Source organism: Cavia porcellus, unplaced genomic scaffold, assembly GCF_034190915.1.
Source record: "Cavia porcellus strain 051 isolate PalLab524CR breed Dunkin Hartley unplaced genomic scaffold, mCavPor4.1 scaffold_1, whole genome shotgun sequence".
In the NCBI taxonomy this organism is placed as follows: domain Eukaryota; kingdom Metazoa; phylum Chordata; class Mammalia; order Rodentia; family Caviidae; genus Cavia; species Cavia porcellus.
In genome coordinates, this window is record NW_026947484.1 from 30,123,986 (window position 1) to 30,140,913 (window position 16,928).

General features: G+C 42.4%; 1 protein-coding gene across 18 annotated transcripts in view; it reads left to right on the forward strand.

Annotated features, from left to right (window-relative positions):
• Positions 1 to 5,447, forward strand: part of Npas3 (neuronal PAS domain protein 3) — an 815,093-nt gene extending 809,646 nt beyond the window's left edge. For all 18 annotated transcript variants that reach the window (XM_063246583.1, XM_063246612.1, XM_063246621.1 and 15 more), the window contains one exon: positions 1,034 to 5,447. In XM_063246583.1, coding sequence (XP_063102653.1) covers positions 1,034 to 2,382 — 1,349 coding nt within the window. In that variant the 3' untranslated portion in view covers positions 2,383 to 5,447. The remainder of the gene's footprint in view (positions 1 to 1,033) is intronic.
• The last annotated feature ends 11,481 nt before the right edge of the window (positions 5,448 to 16,928 follow it).

The following is a 16,928-nucleotide window of genomic DNA, read 5'->3' on the forward strand; positions in this document are numbered from 1 at the left end:
CTCATACAGTTTTACAGCTGAAAAAAAAAATCTCAAGTCATTTCTGACAGTGTCACTCTGCTACAAAAAGGAAGATGCAGGCTAGTGTGGTTACATGATTTGCCCAAGGTTCTAACCCAAGCTCCCTCCAAAACCATCTCTCAAATCCATAAAGATCAACAGCATTCACCAAGATTCTGAGGTTGTGTTTCCTGGGAAATTCTATTCTTCCTAAATGTGGCTGGTGGCTACAGTTCCTCTGCCAAACCCCTACCATCAGAGTGCAGCACTCCAGGCCTGTCAATCTGAACTCCTGGAGGTCAGACACAGCTTCAGGGAGGCATCAGGAAGAGGAGAGTACTTGTAGTGGACCTTGATAGTCTTCTTGCCCCCTACATTGTATTAATTTGTAAGTTCTTACTACGACAGATACTAGAATAGTCTCTGCCCCTTATTTATATAGTATGTAGCAGTAAACAAAACAAGACGAACATTCCCTATTCCTTGGGGCTTTTTCTACTGGGTGGAAAGGACAGAAGCAAACAAAACATAAAGACATACAAAGAATGAGACGGCAATTCATAAATGCTATGGAGAAAAGTAACAGTAGAAATAGGGAGTGTAGTTTTCAGGAAAGAACAAATATTCACCAGGGGATGGTGCAGAGCTCTTTAGTGGCCCCCTAGCCTTCCATTCTGGGTCTCTTCCACCTTTCTCCAGGTTATCTGAGTAATCGCTACAGGGCTTCTCAAACATCCAGGCGCCTGAGAATCACCTGGAGATCTTTGTTAGGTGCAGAATCATTCAGCAGCCCGGGTGGGGCCTGAGATTCTACACTGTGTCAGGTGTGCAGGTGACGCCCTTGGCCGGGTAAACTTGTCCCCGTCCGGGCCAGGCCTGCAGTCGACAGAAGGTGGCGCCGTTTCTGGAGGGGACGAGATGCCTCCTGCCCCGCCCCTGCAGGGGGAGGCCGGCTCTGCCCTGTAACCCGCTAACCCCGTGTCCCCTCTCTCTCCCCACTCTCCCCTCTGCCCCGGCCGCGGACCCCACGCAGAGGACAACGAGAACTCCAAGTCGGACGAGAAGGGGAATCAGTCGGAGAACAGCGAAGACCCGGAGCCCGACCGCAAGAAGTCGGGCAGCGGGTGCGACAACGACATGAACTGCAACGACGACGGCCACAGCTCCAGCAACCCGGACAGCCGCGACAGCGACGACAGCTTCGAGCACTCGGACTTTGAGAACCCCAAGGCGGCGGAGGACGGCTTCAGCGCGCTGGGGCCCATGCAGATCAAGGTGGAGCGCTACGTGGAGAGCGAGTCGGACCTGCGGCTGCAGAACTGCGAGTCGCTCACGTCCGACAGCGCCAAGGACTCGGACAGCGCGGGCGAGGCGGGCGCGCAGGCCTCCAGCAAGCACCAGAAGCGCAAGAAGCGGCGGAAACGGCAGAAGGGCGGCAGCGCCAGCCGCCGGCGCCTGTCCAGCGCGTCGAGCCCCGGCGGCCTGGACGCCGGCCTGGTGGAGCCCCCGCGGCTGCTGTCCTCCCCGCACAGTGCCTCGGTGCTCAAGATCAAGACGGAGATCTCGGAACCCATCAACTTCGACAACGACAGCAGCATCTGGAACTACCCGCCCAACCGGGAGATCTCCAGGAACGAGTCCCCCTACAGCATGACCAAGCCGCCCAGCTCCGAGCACTTCCCGTCCCCGCAGGGCGGCGCGGGCAGCGGCGGGCTGCACGTGGCCATCCCGGACTCGGTGCTCACCCCGCCGGGCGCCGACGGCGCGGCCGCCCGCAAGACCCAGTTCGGCTCCTCGGCCGCCTCGGCCTTGGCCCCCGTCGCCTCCGACCCTCTGTCGCCCCCGCTGTCGGCGTCCCCGCGGGACAAGCACCCCGGGGGCGGCGGGGCCGGCGGGGGCGGCGGCGGGGGCCCCAGCGCGGCCAACTCCTTGCTGTACACTGGGGACCTGGAGGCGCTGCAGAGGTTGCAAGCGGGCAACGTGGTGCTGCCTCTGGTGCACCGGGTGACGGGCACCCTGGCCGCCACCAGCACGGCCGCGCAGAGGGTCTACACCACGGGCACCATCCGCTACGCGCCCGCCGAGGTGACCCTGGCCATGCAGGGCAACCTGCTGCCCAACGCGCACGCTGTTAACTTCGTGGACGTTAACAGCCCCGGCTTTGGCCTCGACCCCAAGACGCCCATGGAGATGCTCTACCACCACGTGCACAGGCTCAACATGTCCGGACCGTTCGGCGGCGCCGTGAGCGCGGCCAGCCTGACGCAGATGCCCGCGGGCAACGTGTTCACCACGGCCGAGGGACTCTTCTCCACGCTGCCCTTCCCGGTCTACAGCAACGGCATCCACGCCGCGCAGACTCTGGAGCGCAAGGAGGACTGAGGCGGGCGCCCCCGCCCGGCGTGCGCGGGTTCCGCTTGGAGGCATCGTCGGCTTTTCGTTTTAGACCTTTAATTCTAGCACTTTGAATTCGAGCAGGTCAGCGTCTTCTCTCCACACGACGGTCCCCATTCCATCCCTTCTTTCTTTAATATGACTTATTCTTTCATGTAAAGATACGTTTATTTTTTGCCTTCAGAGGGTCAGATGACCAGTTGCCTGCCGTTTTGTCTTCTTCTAAGATGTGTCTTGGGTTGTTTTGCTTTCCTTTGCATCTTTATTAAGATGTCTTTAATGTGTATATGCCTCTGCCATAGAATACTCAGTCTTGTGGTCAAGAGATTTTTCAAGTAACAACCCTTGGTTTTTTCATAAAGATCTTGATCTGATCAAGATGGAAAGAGACAAGCATAAACAATGCCCTGTTTGACTAAGTCAAATGATATGGGGTGGTTTTTTTGTTTGTTTGTTTGTTTCTGTTCTTAATTCCTTTTAAAATAGGGGGATAGTATTTTAGAATTTTATGCAGAATTTAATTCTCTTTTTATGGTTAAGATTTTAAGATTTTCTTACTTGCACATAAAAATAATTTGGGTTCTTAAACTTAATTTCTGGCCTGTGACTAGAATGTTTTTTAAAAAAAAAAAGTTGGACTAAATGTTAATTACTGAAACATTAACTTAATTTCTAAAACCATGGTGCTATCATTTATTAATCTGTAATGTCTTCATACAAAATGCAGCTCCTGGGCTGAGTTTTGGGGAAAAAAAAAATGTGTTCTGTCTTGGTCTGGAGTCCGTTGCTGCAGTCTCCTTGGTTAGTTAAGACAAAGCCCTCATTAACGTTTGCTGCAGGACTTAAATTTTTTTACCTCCCAACTAACAAACATAGCCTCACATTAAATTTAAGGGGTCAGTAAAGTCCTTTTAAAAAGGGGCTTTCGGAAAACTCAATCAAGCTGATTTGAGGAGCAGTTTAGGTACATACTGTCTTTTGTTGAGCTTTTTTTTTTCCTTACTCAGTCTAACTGAGGCTAATTTTGCAACTACAGTAACACTTCGAAGTAAAAGAAGGAAAATATTTAACATGTTTCTGGTTTTCTTTTTCATTTCTTGCTTAAAGAAAAAAAAATGGAAGGTTGTATTTTGGGGGACTGGTTTGCTAGAATTTATTTCCCTTTGCTTATTTCTGGATTGAAACCAATAAGTTTTAAAACTAAAGAATGGGTTAATAAGCTTCAGACAGATAACTGCAAATGAAAACTGCACATTAAGTTAAAAAAAGAAAAAAAGAAAAAGAAAAGAAAAAATATCCTATTTTGTCTTTGTTGCCAGAAATCAGTGTGGTGTCAAACACTCCAAATGACTGTCAAGTATAAATTCTTCCTCCACTTCATTTTTGGCAGCTGTTTGTTAAGGCATCTAATAACGGATGTGAAAACTGTAACGTGTACAGTGTGTATGTGTCTTTGGCCGTCAGTCCCATGCAGTTTCAATGTGTGTTTCTATATGCAGTATATACTAAGCTAATGTAGTTGTTTTGTCCTTTGTCTTCTCTGTGCTCTATCTCTAGTCTGGAGTGGTACAGTCCCATTCCTGCAGTCCTAGTGAATCAGTGATTCTTGGGGGTTAGTGGTTTTTGTGTGGTGGCCTTCCTCTGTAATGTCACCCTATACTGACTGCTTCTACTGTCTGTGAATTCTCCATTTTACTTTTTAAAATTCCTGCTGTTGCTTTGCTGGTGTATATGCTCCCTGCTTCCCCTTTCTTCCCTTCCCTGTCCTGTCCTCCCTCGTCCCTCTGCTTTCCTTGTCCTGTATATCCAAAATCTTTTTCATTCTCAGAGATTAAAAAAAAAAAAAAAGACTCTTAACTAGCTCAAGGTGAATGGAGCCATTTTCCCACAACGGAATTCTGGGTATGACTCTCTTCTGGAGTGCAAGACAAAGCACTGAAGAATAATGCTCAGATATACTAAACAAACCGATGCCATACAGCCCCAGTTGTTGACATTCCCAGAGTCCCTTGTGCTCTACCTATAAGCAGTGGGTGCTTTTCTTTGGTTTCCTTTCAGGTTGGCTGATGGAGCAATATATAAAGCAATTACCAGTGAGACAGAAAATTATTTCAAAGGTCAACCAATGTTTTTTTAAAAAAACAAAGTGGGAGGGGGTAATGGAATATATAACTGTCATATATATTTGTTTATTCGTGCAATGCTAATATAGTAACGCGGCTGTCCTTTGAATATCACTGTGTTGAGTGGATTCCTCTAGAACCTTTGATTCTGTGAGTTGGGCCCAAGCCATGGTGAAATCATAACAGAAGGAAGTTAAATGCCACACATTTTAGTAGTGAGCTCACTTGAAGGATATAAGTAGGTTTAGAAGGTGAAGAAGTTTGATCAAGAAATTTAAAGATTAATTTTGGAAGCTCTGCTCTAGCTATCGAACAATCAAAGGAATGCACCTATCAGCTACAAAGAACAGCTAGACAGCTGTTTTTTTTTTCTTTTATAAATGTTTCTGTGTTGTGTCAAAATGATTTCTGGTGATTTAAACTAACAGATAATCACAGCTGCTGTCTAAATCCATAGTGTTTAAAATTACAAAATGAAAAAAAAAACACTTCATTACCTGTGAAGACTGTGTCTGTGTTTTTAACTATTTCTTGTACAAATATATGAAAACTTTTATGAGGAGACTGGTGCCAAGTAGCTGAATAATGGGGAAAGGGATATTCTGTTCGTAAAAATCTTAGCAGTGTTACCAACTCTACGATATATATAAAAAATAATTAAAACATTACAAAGTGACAGCTATGGTACATTTGTTTTGTGTGAAGCTAACCGGACCTAACTTCCTGAGTGCCTGGCTTATTTTGAAACATTTTTTTTCATTGACCATTGATAATGCTGCAGATCAGAAATGTACATACTTCATTTACAACAGGGTTCTTTTTATACTTTTGTAGATCCTCATACATGTCACATACATGGTTGTCTTTATGTAACTTAATTTTTTCATCCGCAGGTGCCATTTTCATAATAAACTTCTCTTGGATTTGTTACTATCTGGCATCATTTCTTTCACATGTAACCATCCTAACTACTGAAAGCTGGTAGTATTTGTTTAAGCAGGTACCTTGGTCATTATTTGTTCTTTAAAAAAAAAAAAAAAGGAAAAACATTTCTAAAATCTGCATCTATTTTTGCTAGTTTTCAAAAAATACATAGTTTGTATGCTGAAGAGGCTGACAAGGCACAGATTAAGATGCTAATCCAAATACTACACAAAACTTGCAACCATCCTAAATTTTCAGCTACCCAAACTCATTGTCATACTGGGCATTACTATGCGTATTATCAAGTCTGACCCACAGGCCCGCTACATTAACCACGGTGGGAAATGGGCATTTTTTTCTTGATTAATGCACAGTAAATGATGGCTGTTTTCATACATTAATCATTTAAAACACACTCAGTATTTTCCTTTATTGTAATCTATAATGTATAACTAATATTCTATTGTTTATATTTTCTCTTTATTTAAATATGTATTTTTTTTCTCCAGACAAGCTTAGTAAGCCATCGTTGTACTATGTTATGGTTAGGTGAGCGTGCAGCCTGTCACACTGTAAGGCAGGTTATCGGCTAACTCTTTAATTGCCAGCTCTTATATCAAAATTAAGGATACCAAGGGCGTCATCTTTGTTAAGTTTACGTTCTCCAAAATAGTTAAGAGATATGAACTGATTGGGCTGAAGAAAAGAAACAAATACATCTGCCCAAAGCTACCGGTGATAGTAAATATCATCTTCCCAGGCTAAATCAGCAGTGATGTTTGGCAGTTTCGGAAATGGAAAGATGCTTTAGACTGGTCGATATGGAAGTATGGTTAGGGTTTATGGGTTCCTAGATTTCCCTCCTCTGCCCTTGAAATTAGTGTTTAAAATTAGGAAATACAGGCTGAGAACCAGCTCCTTTTCTAACATGTATCTTTCCCTTTTGCTCTTGAGAGTCAGAAGAATATAGTATAGCAATATTAAGAAGTCAGAAATCGATGAAGCTTAAAAGCCCTGAATGATAATCAGGTGAGTGAGGAAGCAAGCTTAGCCATGGTCCTCTCCCAGTGATGGCTGTCAGGGCTCTGTGTGGAGCCAGGTCCATCACGGCACAGGGGTGATGGATGAGTGTGAGAGGAGGTGATGCTGATGGTCATTCCTTCAGCACTCTGATATGCAGGTGCTGGCGGAAAGGGGCAAACCAGACATGGTGGGTGAATTAAATCCCGAGAGCATTTACACCATGTGGCAGAAATTTTAGATTCTTGCCAAACCAAATCTTCTCTTAGTATCAGCAAGTTTCCTTTTATGTGTACCCATCAATGCTAAAATAGGTCACTCGTGAAATAAAGAAATCTTCAGCCAGAATGAACGAGTTCTGGGCTCAGATCCATTGATAATTAGGAAGCCTTGCCACTCTCACCCCAGGTCTGGTATCCTGTCTTCTGTCAGGTTGGCAGCATCAGCTTCTCAAGACTCCAATTTACAGGTGATGCACAGATCAGCAGCCAGCTCTCTGCACCTACTCCCTTCTCCCAGCTGATACTGTTAGTGTATCTGGCAGTGAACCACAAGAAAAAAAGTAAGTAAAATCAACAGGAAGGACGAGGGCAAAGATATACCCTCAGCTGAGCATAAAATAAACTGCTTTGAGTACTTTGGGCTCTAATTCTTATCCATCTTTCCCTTCTCCTGGATGACATCTATTTGTATAAAATGTTTAACGCAACTTAAAATCAATTTGAACAACGCATTGCACTGAAAGTAGGAGGTATAGTTCCACGCACAGATGATTGTCTAGTCAAGCCAAGATTATTATGCCTGTTCAAAACATAAAAAGAGCAAGAGACTTGAGGCAGAAGGAAATATACCTTTGCCAACTTTCACATCATGTAAGAAAAAAATCTTGGTCTAGACCATGCCACCCAAAGACATAACTAGCAGGCTTAAGGAACTTTGCTGGTACATTAAAGTGAGTGAACATCCTCATTTGCCTTCTTCTCCCTTGTGTCTCCTAGAAAACTTATAAAAAAAAGAAGTCTGACCCAATAAATTCCCTATGGGTATGAATCATTGCTTATTCATCTTCACATTACCCTGAAGTGCCTAGCTCAGTGATTTATAGTGTTGACTCAGTACAGATCTGCTGAATGGTGATGGACGAAGACATGTGAAAAAATATATGTGTTTTGACAGAATACCTTGAGTTTGTATCAAGAAAGAAGTGTCAAAATGGATAAAGAATAAAATTCGTTCATTCCTGCTTCTTTGGATAGTCCATATGACTGGCACAAAATCACCCATCAAAAATGTTAGGTGGTAGTTAGGCATATGCGCCTCGCCATATTATCCTGAATGTATGCAGCAATAGTTTAAGTAAATACAGAGAGAGGGAGGGAGGGGAAGAGAGACAGACAGACAGACAGACAAAGACAGAGACAGAGACAGGGACAGGGATAGAGAAACAGAGAGACAGAGACAGAGAGAGAGAAAGATCCTTAAACATTTGATAGCTAAATTAGTTAACTATATCATTTCCTATGGACAGCTAAGAAAATAAATCTTAGATTTCAAAGATTTCCAAGAAAATATCACTTAGTTTATCCTCACAGATGAGCACAAGCTATATAAATACAACAGTATTTATAGTATAGAAAGCTTAACAACTGAATGAGACTATCTCGTGTAGAAATCACATCTTAGTGAGTCTAATGTAGAGGATCTTCCTAGCTCACTATTGGATAGTTATAACTCTATGGTTATGAGCTCGAATCATGCCTCTGGAGTTGTGGACTAAACCTAAACTCTTTTCCATTTCAGGGGCCTTCAAAGACATGACTATGGATGTCAGAGTTTTGATAGCTCTTTAGGGTCTTTTAAATGTCCCTCTGAGGACAGAACCCTTACACACCCTAGTGATCCTCATCTGAGAGTCAAGGCCACTATTGGCTTCTTAGAGTTGCCTAATTACAATGTAAATGTATTCTCTCATAGTTCTAGTGTCAAATCAAGGTGACTGCAAGGAAGGCTCTGAGGGAAGTTCTGTTCTATGCTCCTCTCCTCACTTCTGTCAGTTAGCACCAATCCTTGGCATCCTTTATCCTGTAGAGGCATCTCTGCTTCATCAGCTGACCATCTTCTCCCTGTGTGTTCCTCTGTCTTGATTACTTTTCTCTCATTGCTGAGACAAAATACTTGATACCCAAAATGAAGGAAGGCAAAGTTTATTTAGCTTGCAGTTTTTGGAGGTTTCAGTGCATATTCAGCTGGTTTCAACACAGGGTGGCATGGCTAAGGGGCAACTGTTTATGGCAGCTGCAAGTGACAAGACTAAAAAGGGCAAAAAGATGGAGAAAGTTGCTTTCCCTCTGTTATGTTGTATGCTGGCTTCCCGCCTCTGGGCAAATGCAACACTCAGACTGCTAGTCCCAGTGCTAAACAAAGGACCAATCAAAAACACTAGTCTCAGCCGCCTTCCAAAGGCCGACCCTCCCCCAAGACCACATAAGTCTTTGAGGGGACATTTACAAACCATAACACCATGCCTCTTCACAGGAAGTCCTCCACCACTACCATCCCTCTTTTCTAAGAACACCATTCATACTAGTTTAAGGACCAATATACTCCATTATGATCGCATCTTCACACATGACATATACCACACTGTTGTGAAAATAAGGTCACATGCAGAAGTAAAGCGGACTGAAAGAGTTCAACATTTGGAGGCACACAATTCAACTCATAGAAGCCTCTAGTAAAATGTCACCCTTTCACAAATCACATAGATGCAGAAGTAATACGGTGCCTACATGTTAGAAAGTCCCATGCTGTCTCTCACTCTAGATTAAAACTGTCCGTGATGGCAGTCATTCCTTACAACTAGATCACATTATCACTTCATCTTAAGCCTCTAGAGCAGGGATGGTGAACCTTTTAGAGCTTTCAGTGATACAGCCTGCTGCAGCACACCTGTCATGGGTTCTCCACCACTGTCCTCTTTCCACTGACTTTTGTTTAGGTGAGCCTCCCATGCTCCTCCATGTGTATGATCTTCATACAGTGCTGGCCTAGACTTAGTGGAAAGTAATCTAAGAGAATTTGTTCACCAGGCATGAAAGGCAAGCAAGAGTTTATTACTCTGAAAACAACCATTTAGTTGTGCTGTACGTATACCTCACACAACTCTGCTGGAGAGGAGAGATCTAGCCCCCGTATTTAGGAAGTCTTGAGTTACAGGCAGGTTATATATCCACGATACACACACACCACTGGGATAGTGCCTTGTAAATAAACCAAGGCAGAAGAAAACTGACCCAATAATAATAAAATAAGGGAAAAAAATAGAGATAAATATCCATAGTAGCCACTTTATAGGATTAAAAAAGGGATGTGAAGATCCAAGACTCTTCATATGTATAATATAAAATCCCCTCTAAAGTAAGAATTATGAAACCAAACTCATCAATATTCTGAAAATTTGTACACATCTTCCCCCTTCTCTTGCTTAATCCTCTTTTGCAGATTGAAATCAAGGAGAGCAGGCCAAACATATCCACAGAATGTTTGTCCCACCTGAACTGAGAACTCCTAGCCCCTGAATTTCCAGGTATTGTCTTATATTCCTCTGAAGACAAGGTGCACTTGTTTTCCATTCTTCCATTCACCTCTCTCCTTTTGTAGTCATGAAACACTGAAAAGAATGACCCAGGTGATGGTGAGAGAATTTCTCTGGGAAAATGAAATTAATTTCAGTTTTTAAAATAGTATATGCAAATGATGAAAGCTACTTTAAGAGGGGAAAAAGAGCAGAAGGTAAGGAGGTGTCTCCTCCTTGTGCTGAAGGAATGCTCAGATTTATAGCACAAGTGTCAGAAACAGGATGTAATATCCATGTGACCCCCACCTCCCCCAAACAAAGCCATTATACCCTTGATGAATTATTGACTTTAGAGTTTTTATCTGTGCCATGAATAATCTCAAACTTGGGAGTCTCAGGGCACAGTTCATAAACAAATAATTATATCACAATGATAATTTTTCAGGAATTGCAACATCAATCATGGCCATGTTATTATCAAGTACATTTTCTGGTTGCCTCTATTCATCAAACCCTCCTCCTTCTCCACCCTTATGCACCACACAAGCAAAACTCATCACTGGATTGCCTCTTATTTACACATCACTCAAAGCAGGACAGAGCAGGCACATAGAAAACAGACCATCCCAGCATTCATGAGAGATGAGTTTTCATTAAGAAAGTTCAAATTAAATGCATTGGGAAAGATGGAGGGGAGAGATAATTAATTATTTCAGACTCCCCCAAAGAAGCTGCCTTTTAAAAGATCTTATTCAGAAGATAAAAACAGACAGAAATTTTGTTCCATTTTAGGCAGTACTAATTTAAAAAAAGGAGTCTCAGCAAAGGAAAAAGTGATATACAGTAATGTCTGTGTGTGTGTGTGATGCTCAGATATACATCAGGTTGGGTCCTGTTCTGCAGCTTCCCCTTATAAGTGGAAGAGGCAAAGGAGGTGGGAAGGAACTTGGAAAGAGTTTAAATATCGTATCCAAGTCTATGCACAAATCAATAACAGAGCTGCGTAGGAGTCTTGGGTCAGATCTAAACCATTACTGTGACTATAACAAAAGGCTAATATTTCCCAACAAAATAACGGTACAAAAGCACTCTCAGTTGAGCTACTTTTCTGAGTGGCTTAACATCACTTAAGGTTAAAGGGTTACTTGGATAATATGTCCATCTCACAATTCAAAAGAAAAATAAATGACTAACAAAGCAATGTAGTGAAAAGCTGCCTCTTAAGAAATAAGACTGCATAACAAGGTTAAGTCCAGAATACAGTGGTCTTTAACCATTAACTCCGTGTGCAAGAGAGTTTTCTCATTGATCTCTGCTTTTCAACTGGCAAGCTAGAGGCAAAGCAATGTACATTAAAATGACCAACAGGGAAAATATTAAAAATCCTCAAGTGGAAGTACCAATTCCAACCATCTGAGATAATCCAGTCCCCTAGGAATATCTCAGTACTCAACACAGCCTTGAGTGCACAGGACCTGAGTTTAGACCTGATTCTTTCTTCCTTGATATCAAACTATGGCTAGGAAAAGGTTGGCCTGGTGATCAGCAGTGAGCTGGCAGAATTAGCACTGTGACAGCACAGAGAAGCCAGATCTAGCTTGATCAGTCTCAAAATGTCACACTCAGCCACCCTGCAAGCAACTCCAGGCTTCAAGTACAATGCCTTTCTTCATCTAAGCCAGTTTTCCCTTTCTCCTGCTTTTGTTTTAAGATCTTTGAGTTTCTTGAATGGACTTGAACTATTGCTAGCTAACCAGGCACACATAACTCCTGCTCCATGGTCCAGTAAAATGTATAAATATCCCCTTCAAAGCATCTTTCTTCCCCTCATACAAGACCTCCATAAGAAGCAGGTCAAATCTTAGTCCTGTTTTCCTCCCCATGCACCAAGCTCTACCTCTAGTGAGTTTCCCCCTCCTGCTCTGACCCAGCTCCTCTGCCTCCCTTTTGTCCCATCAGAGTTCCTCTGGGGTCTTCAGCCTTTGCTCTCTGGGGTGAGGGGCAATTTGAACACTCTCTACTCCTGCACTGCTTACTCTACCCATCACCCAGTCCAGCATGATAAAGCCCATAAGCCAGCCAAAGCACCTTTCAGGGAATCATGAAGTGATCCAAAAAGTTCACATAAACCAACAGTTAACCCAGTTCCAGTCCAGTCCTCTGGTAGAAATGCTAAGTAATCTGAGCTGGATTTGGATAAGCCCCCCTCCATCTTCACCCCCATCTCCATCCCCATCTCCACCCCATCCCCTGCCTGGAAACTTTCTCTGGTAGGGGAAGCTGGGCAGAGGAGAGAAAAAAGAAAGAAATAAGAAAGTGACATAGACCCGAAGTTAATGACACAGAAGCAGACAGCGGTCTTCACTGGGTAAGTCCTCCTGAAGTCATCCAAGAGGCCTGGGAGCCCACATCCCTGGAGTTCACAGACCTCAACACACAGCTGTCCTCTTGAAAGATAAAGACAATCATGAAAAGATATTTTCCCAGGGTATAAATATAGCTGCTATTCTTTAAGAGCATTCTCTAGGATGAAAACTCTAGCAATTATTTTTTCATTTTGAACATTCTGAATAAATTAAAAGGAAGCTCAGGTTTATACCTCCAGTATTTCCACCTGATGTCCCTCCATGCTGCTCTGGGTATTTATATAGAGTTGCCCAAGTTAGAGACATTTTTCAGACATTGATTAATCTATAATTCTTTGAAGTAGGGAAACATTATTATCTCCACTTTACAGATGTGGAAACTAAGACACAGAGGTTAATGACTTGCCCAGAGGTCAAACATCCAGTCAATTGCAAATGTAGGCTTTAAACAGAAGCTCCCCTTTCTGTTCTCAGGCTTAATTCAAGTCTGTTCTTAGCTCATCTGCCCTATTCACATATCTGCCTCCTACTTCTGGCCTCCTCTTAAATTCCGCCTTAAGGCCCTTAAGTATGTTTCATGAATGACCAGTTCTCTCCCTGCCTGCTGTCAGCATCTGCCCTCTTCCTAGTCATGCCTCTGCTCATAAATAAGAAACAACAATTTCTTTCTAGAATATTTTGAAATGATTTTGCATCACTAAATAGCACTATTATTTTCTTAAAATTTTTACTAATAAATAGAAGCCCTATAGTTCTAAGCCCCGAATCCAGAGTTTTGCTTAATTTCTTTCAATGGCTAACAATTAATTTACTGAGGATCTATCCAAGCCAGGCCAGGAATATAAAGATGAATAAAGTATTACCCTCTGCCCTGAAGTTGTTCACAGAGCAGAAAAGGAGACAAAAATGTAAGAGTTAATCATTACAACAGCATGACAAGTGACGTAGAAAATATATATCCTCTGTGTTAGGGGTGCGTTGAGTGATGGCAAATAATTCAGGCCATGAGGGCAAAGAAGCCTCTCGGGAGGAGGTGATGCTTAAAATAGGACCTGATAAATAATAAGGAGTTAATTGTGAACACTAGAGAAAGAAAGATTCTGGAAGGCACATACACCATCAGAGGCAGGAGGGAGATAGCACATAATTCAGTATGCTGGAATGATGACCAAGCTAGGGCCATGTGGGCAGGGAGGTCAGCTAGCAAACCCACGAGGCCCAGCCTAAGCTTTGGGAGCAAATCCTTGTCCCCTAAGGCAGGAAGAAGCTTCCTGGTAGAAGCTCCTTGTTCTCACCTAAGTCCTTGTTCCCTGTTATGATTTAAATCTACAATGTTCCATAAAATCTCCTGTGTTCAGAGACAGAGTTTTGGGCAGATGATTAGCTCATGAGGTAACTATAGTCATTAGGGTTAATCCATTCACAGGTCTGTGGCTGAATGTGCTGTTCAGTGGTAGATGGAAAGGGCAGGTCACCAGCTGTGTGACCAGAAAGGGTGCATTCTTGCTCCCTTCCGCCTTCTGTTCCCTGGCTGCTATAGGTTGAGCAGCTTTCCTTGCTGTGCCCTTCCACCATGCTTCTGCTTCTGCCTTGGAGTCCATCAGCCATGGACTGAAACCTCTGAACCCATGAGCCAAAATAAACCTTTCTCCCTTTAAGTTGTGAGTGTTGGGTATTTTAGCCCAGCTTAAACTGGGCAGTAATTCATTCATTACCCCACCAAGCCACCTTTTGCATTGGTTGAGCTGCATCTTGGGGGCAGGGCACAGTTTTTTGCTATGATTTTTGATACAAAGAAGCTGTGTAAACTAGCAGCAGTCCTGTGAGCACCTGCTTTGACTTTCATGCTGAGGAGCTTACATTGTGTCCAATAGGTGATGAGAAGTTTGGAGGGTTTTATGAGTAACACAACATGTTTTTTTTTTTTTTTTTTGGAAAGGTCACTTTGAGTACTTGAAGGATGGAGTGATATTCCATGTAACAAAAAATGAGAGCTGAAAGACAGCAACAGTAGGGGTGGCAGAAGCTGAAAGACAAGGAGGAAGTCGTGGTGATGGGTTGGACACGGAGTGAGAAAACAGAGAGAAAGGAATAAAAGACGACTCAGATTTCTGGTGTGAGTAGGTAAGTGCCACTGACCAAGGTAGAAAAAACAAGGACAAAGGAAGATTTACAGAAAGGAGTCGAAGGAGTTAAAATTCCCACTTTAGACATGTTAAATTTTGGGTGCTGTTTTAGTTACTTTTTACTTGTTGCTGAGACAAAATACCTGATGTCCAAAGTTGGGAAAGGAAAGGTTTATATTTTATAGTTTTTGGAGGTTTTAGTCTATATTTAGTTGGCTCCAAGGCAGAGTGGCATGGCGGGGCCGCAGTTTTTGGCATCTGTAAACAGCAAGGCAGAAACTGGCAAGAGAGAGAGACACACCTTTTTTTTTTTGCCATTATACGTGAGTATAGCTCTGACACCATCAATCTAAGGGCTAAACAATGAGCCAATTACAAATGTACAATGCAAACGCATGAGGCCTGGAGGCCACCAATATAAATCATGACATTTTGCCCCTGGCCCCCAGAACTCATGTATATCTTTTATATAAAAGACATTTAGCTTATCTCTAAGAGTTGTTAAAGTCTTATTGTTAAGAAGTCTAAGTCTCAAGTCTCCTCTAAGATCTATGGCAAACTCTTAACTGTAATCCCCTGTACAAATGAAACAAGGTTAAATATTTTTGAAATGCAAAGGCATAAGATAAACATTATCATTTTAAAAGTTACAAACAGGGGAATATAAAGCACTGAAACAAAGCAAGTCCAACATCCAGCAGGGTGAACTTTAGGTCTAAGAGTTTTATGCTCAGCATTTGAAGCAATCTGGTTGCAAGCTCTAAAAGGCTTGGGTGATTAGCTCTCACAGACTTTTTAAAAATCCTCTCTGCTTGCTTTTTGTGCTTTTCTTGGATGATCTACCTTTTTGGATTTTTTACACTTTTGGGGTCTCTACTGCATCTTTGTCTTTATCCTTACGTCTTTATAAATTGCCCTCTCAGGGGCACACTGCTTGGCCTCTCAGGCCCTTTGCAATTGAGGAAGCCATTTTACCCTCAGAATTTGTACATTTTCCTTGCACCTAAAATTAGCACCATGTGGATGCTGCCAAGGTTTGCCGCCAGCTGGAGCAGTAGCCAGGCTTTTTTTTCTCTTGGCTGTAAGGGTTAAGTGCCTGAATCACTGGGCTCTGTTTATCTGATTGTGAGGAAAAGCTTCTCTATGTTGCCACCATTTTGGAGCCTCATGTGGCTGCCGCCATTCTGGAATCTTGTGTGGCCTCTGTCACCATTTTGGAGCCTGGTGTTCTGCAGCTTTTTCCTCTGAGCAAGGTGCTATCTCCTGTAAAACCACTTATCTCAGAAGCATTGTGTGAACTATTCTTAAACACCAAGCATTGTCACAGCTCAAAGTAAAAACTGAAAGGTCAGAAAGCCACTAAACTCAGAGCATGAATCAGGAAATGTCTTAAATGAAATTTTATTATCAGGTTGCACTCAGGACGCTCCTGGCCACACTGATACCTGACATGTGTGTAATTAGGAAACCTTAATAGAAACTGGACTAGTAATGAGAACCCAGAAATGATGCTACTAAACATAAGCCACTAGTTACCTGGAGACATGGCGCACTCTTCATTGGATACTTCAATACTGTCTAACATAAGGAACTAAAAATTTTGAAGACAATTCCAAAGAAGTCAAACATCAAGTCATCACAAGGAGTTAGCTGCAGCTGCCATGTACCAGTGCCAGGCATTTCAGATTGAAACTTGACATTGACTCTCTTATTTTCTCCTTAAAACCGTCTAATGGTAAATATTACTGAGGTTTTTTTCTATCTTACAGACTTTGAAATCAAGAATCAGAGAAACTAACTTCATGTAAGTGATTTGTGCATGGTCTTATAAGTAATAAAGGTCTTCTAGATTCCAAAGCTTGATTTTAAAACTCAAGCTTCATCCTCCCTCCCCTCTCATGCATCCAGAAAGTCACAACATCCTTTTTCTTTTTAAATATTTGTAAAATATAAATTTTAAGACAAAAACAAAAAATTACTGAGGATGAAAAGGGTTGCTTCAGGATAGAATATTTGATTCATTGGAAATTTTTAAAATTTTACATTTATAGTTCCACTCAGTATAGTCTAAAAAGGTACAAAGCCAAATAATTAAAAACTATAAATTCAAACCCACAATCCTCTTAAAGGATTTAAATATGTCTCTTAAAATTGATGAAATAAGTGGAAAGAAAAAGGTAAAAAGAAAGGTTATAGATTATTTGAACATGATTCATAAACACGACCTAATGTGCACATGTAGAAAATTGCAAGGGGGGCGGGGAAGAGAATGTAAAAAGAATTAAGAATTAAGATGAGTTACATACATGTTCCAGTTACTCACAATAAATATATTCATTATGTACTCCAAACATGCACTAATAAAAAAAGAAAATTGCATTTAATAATTTAAATATAC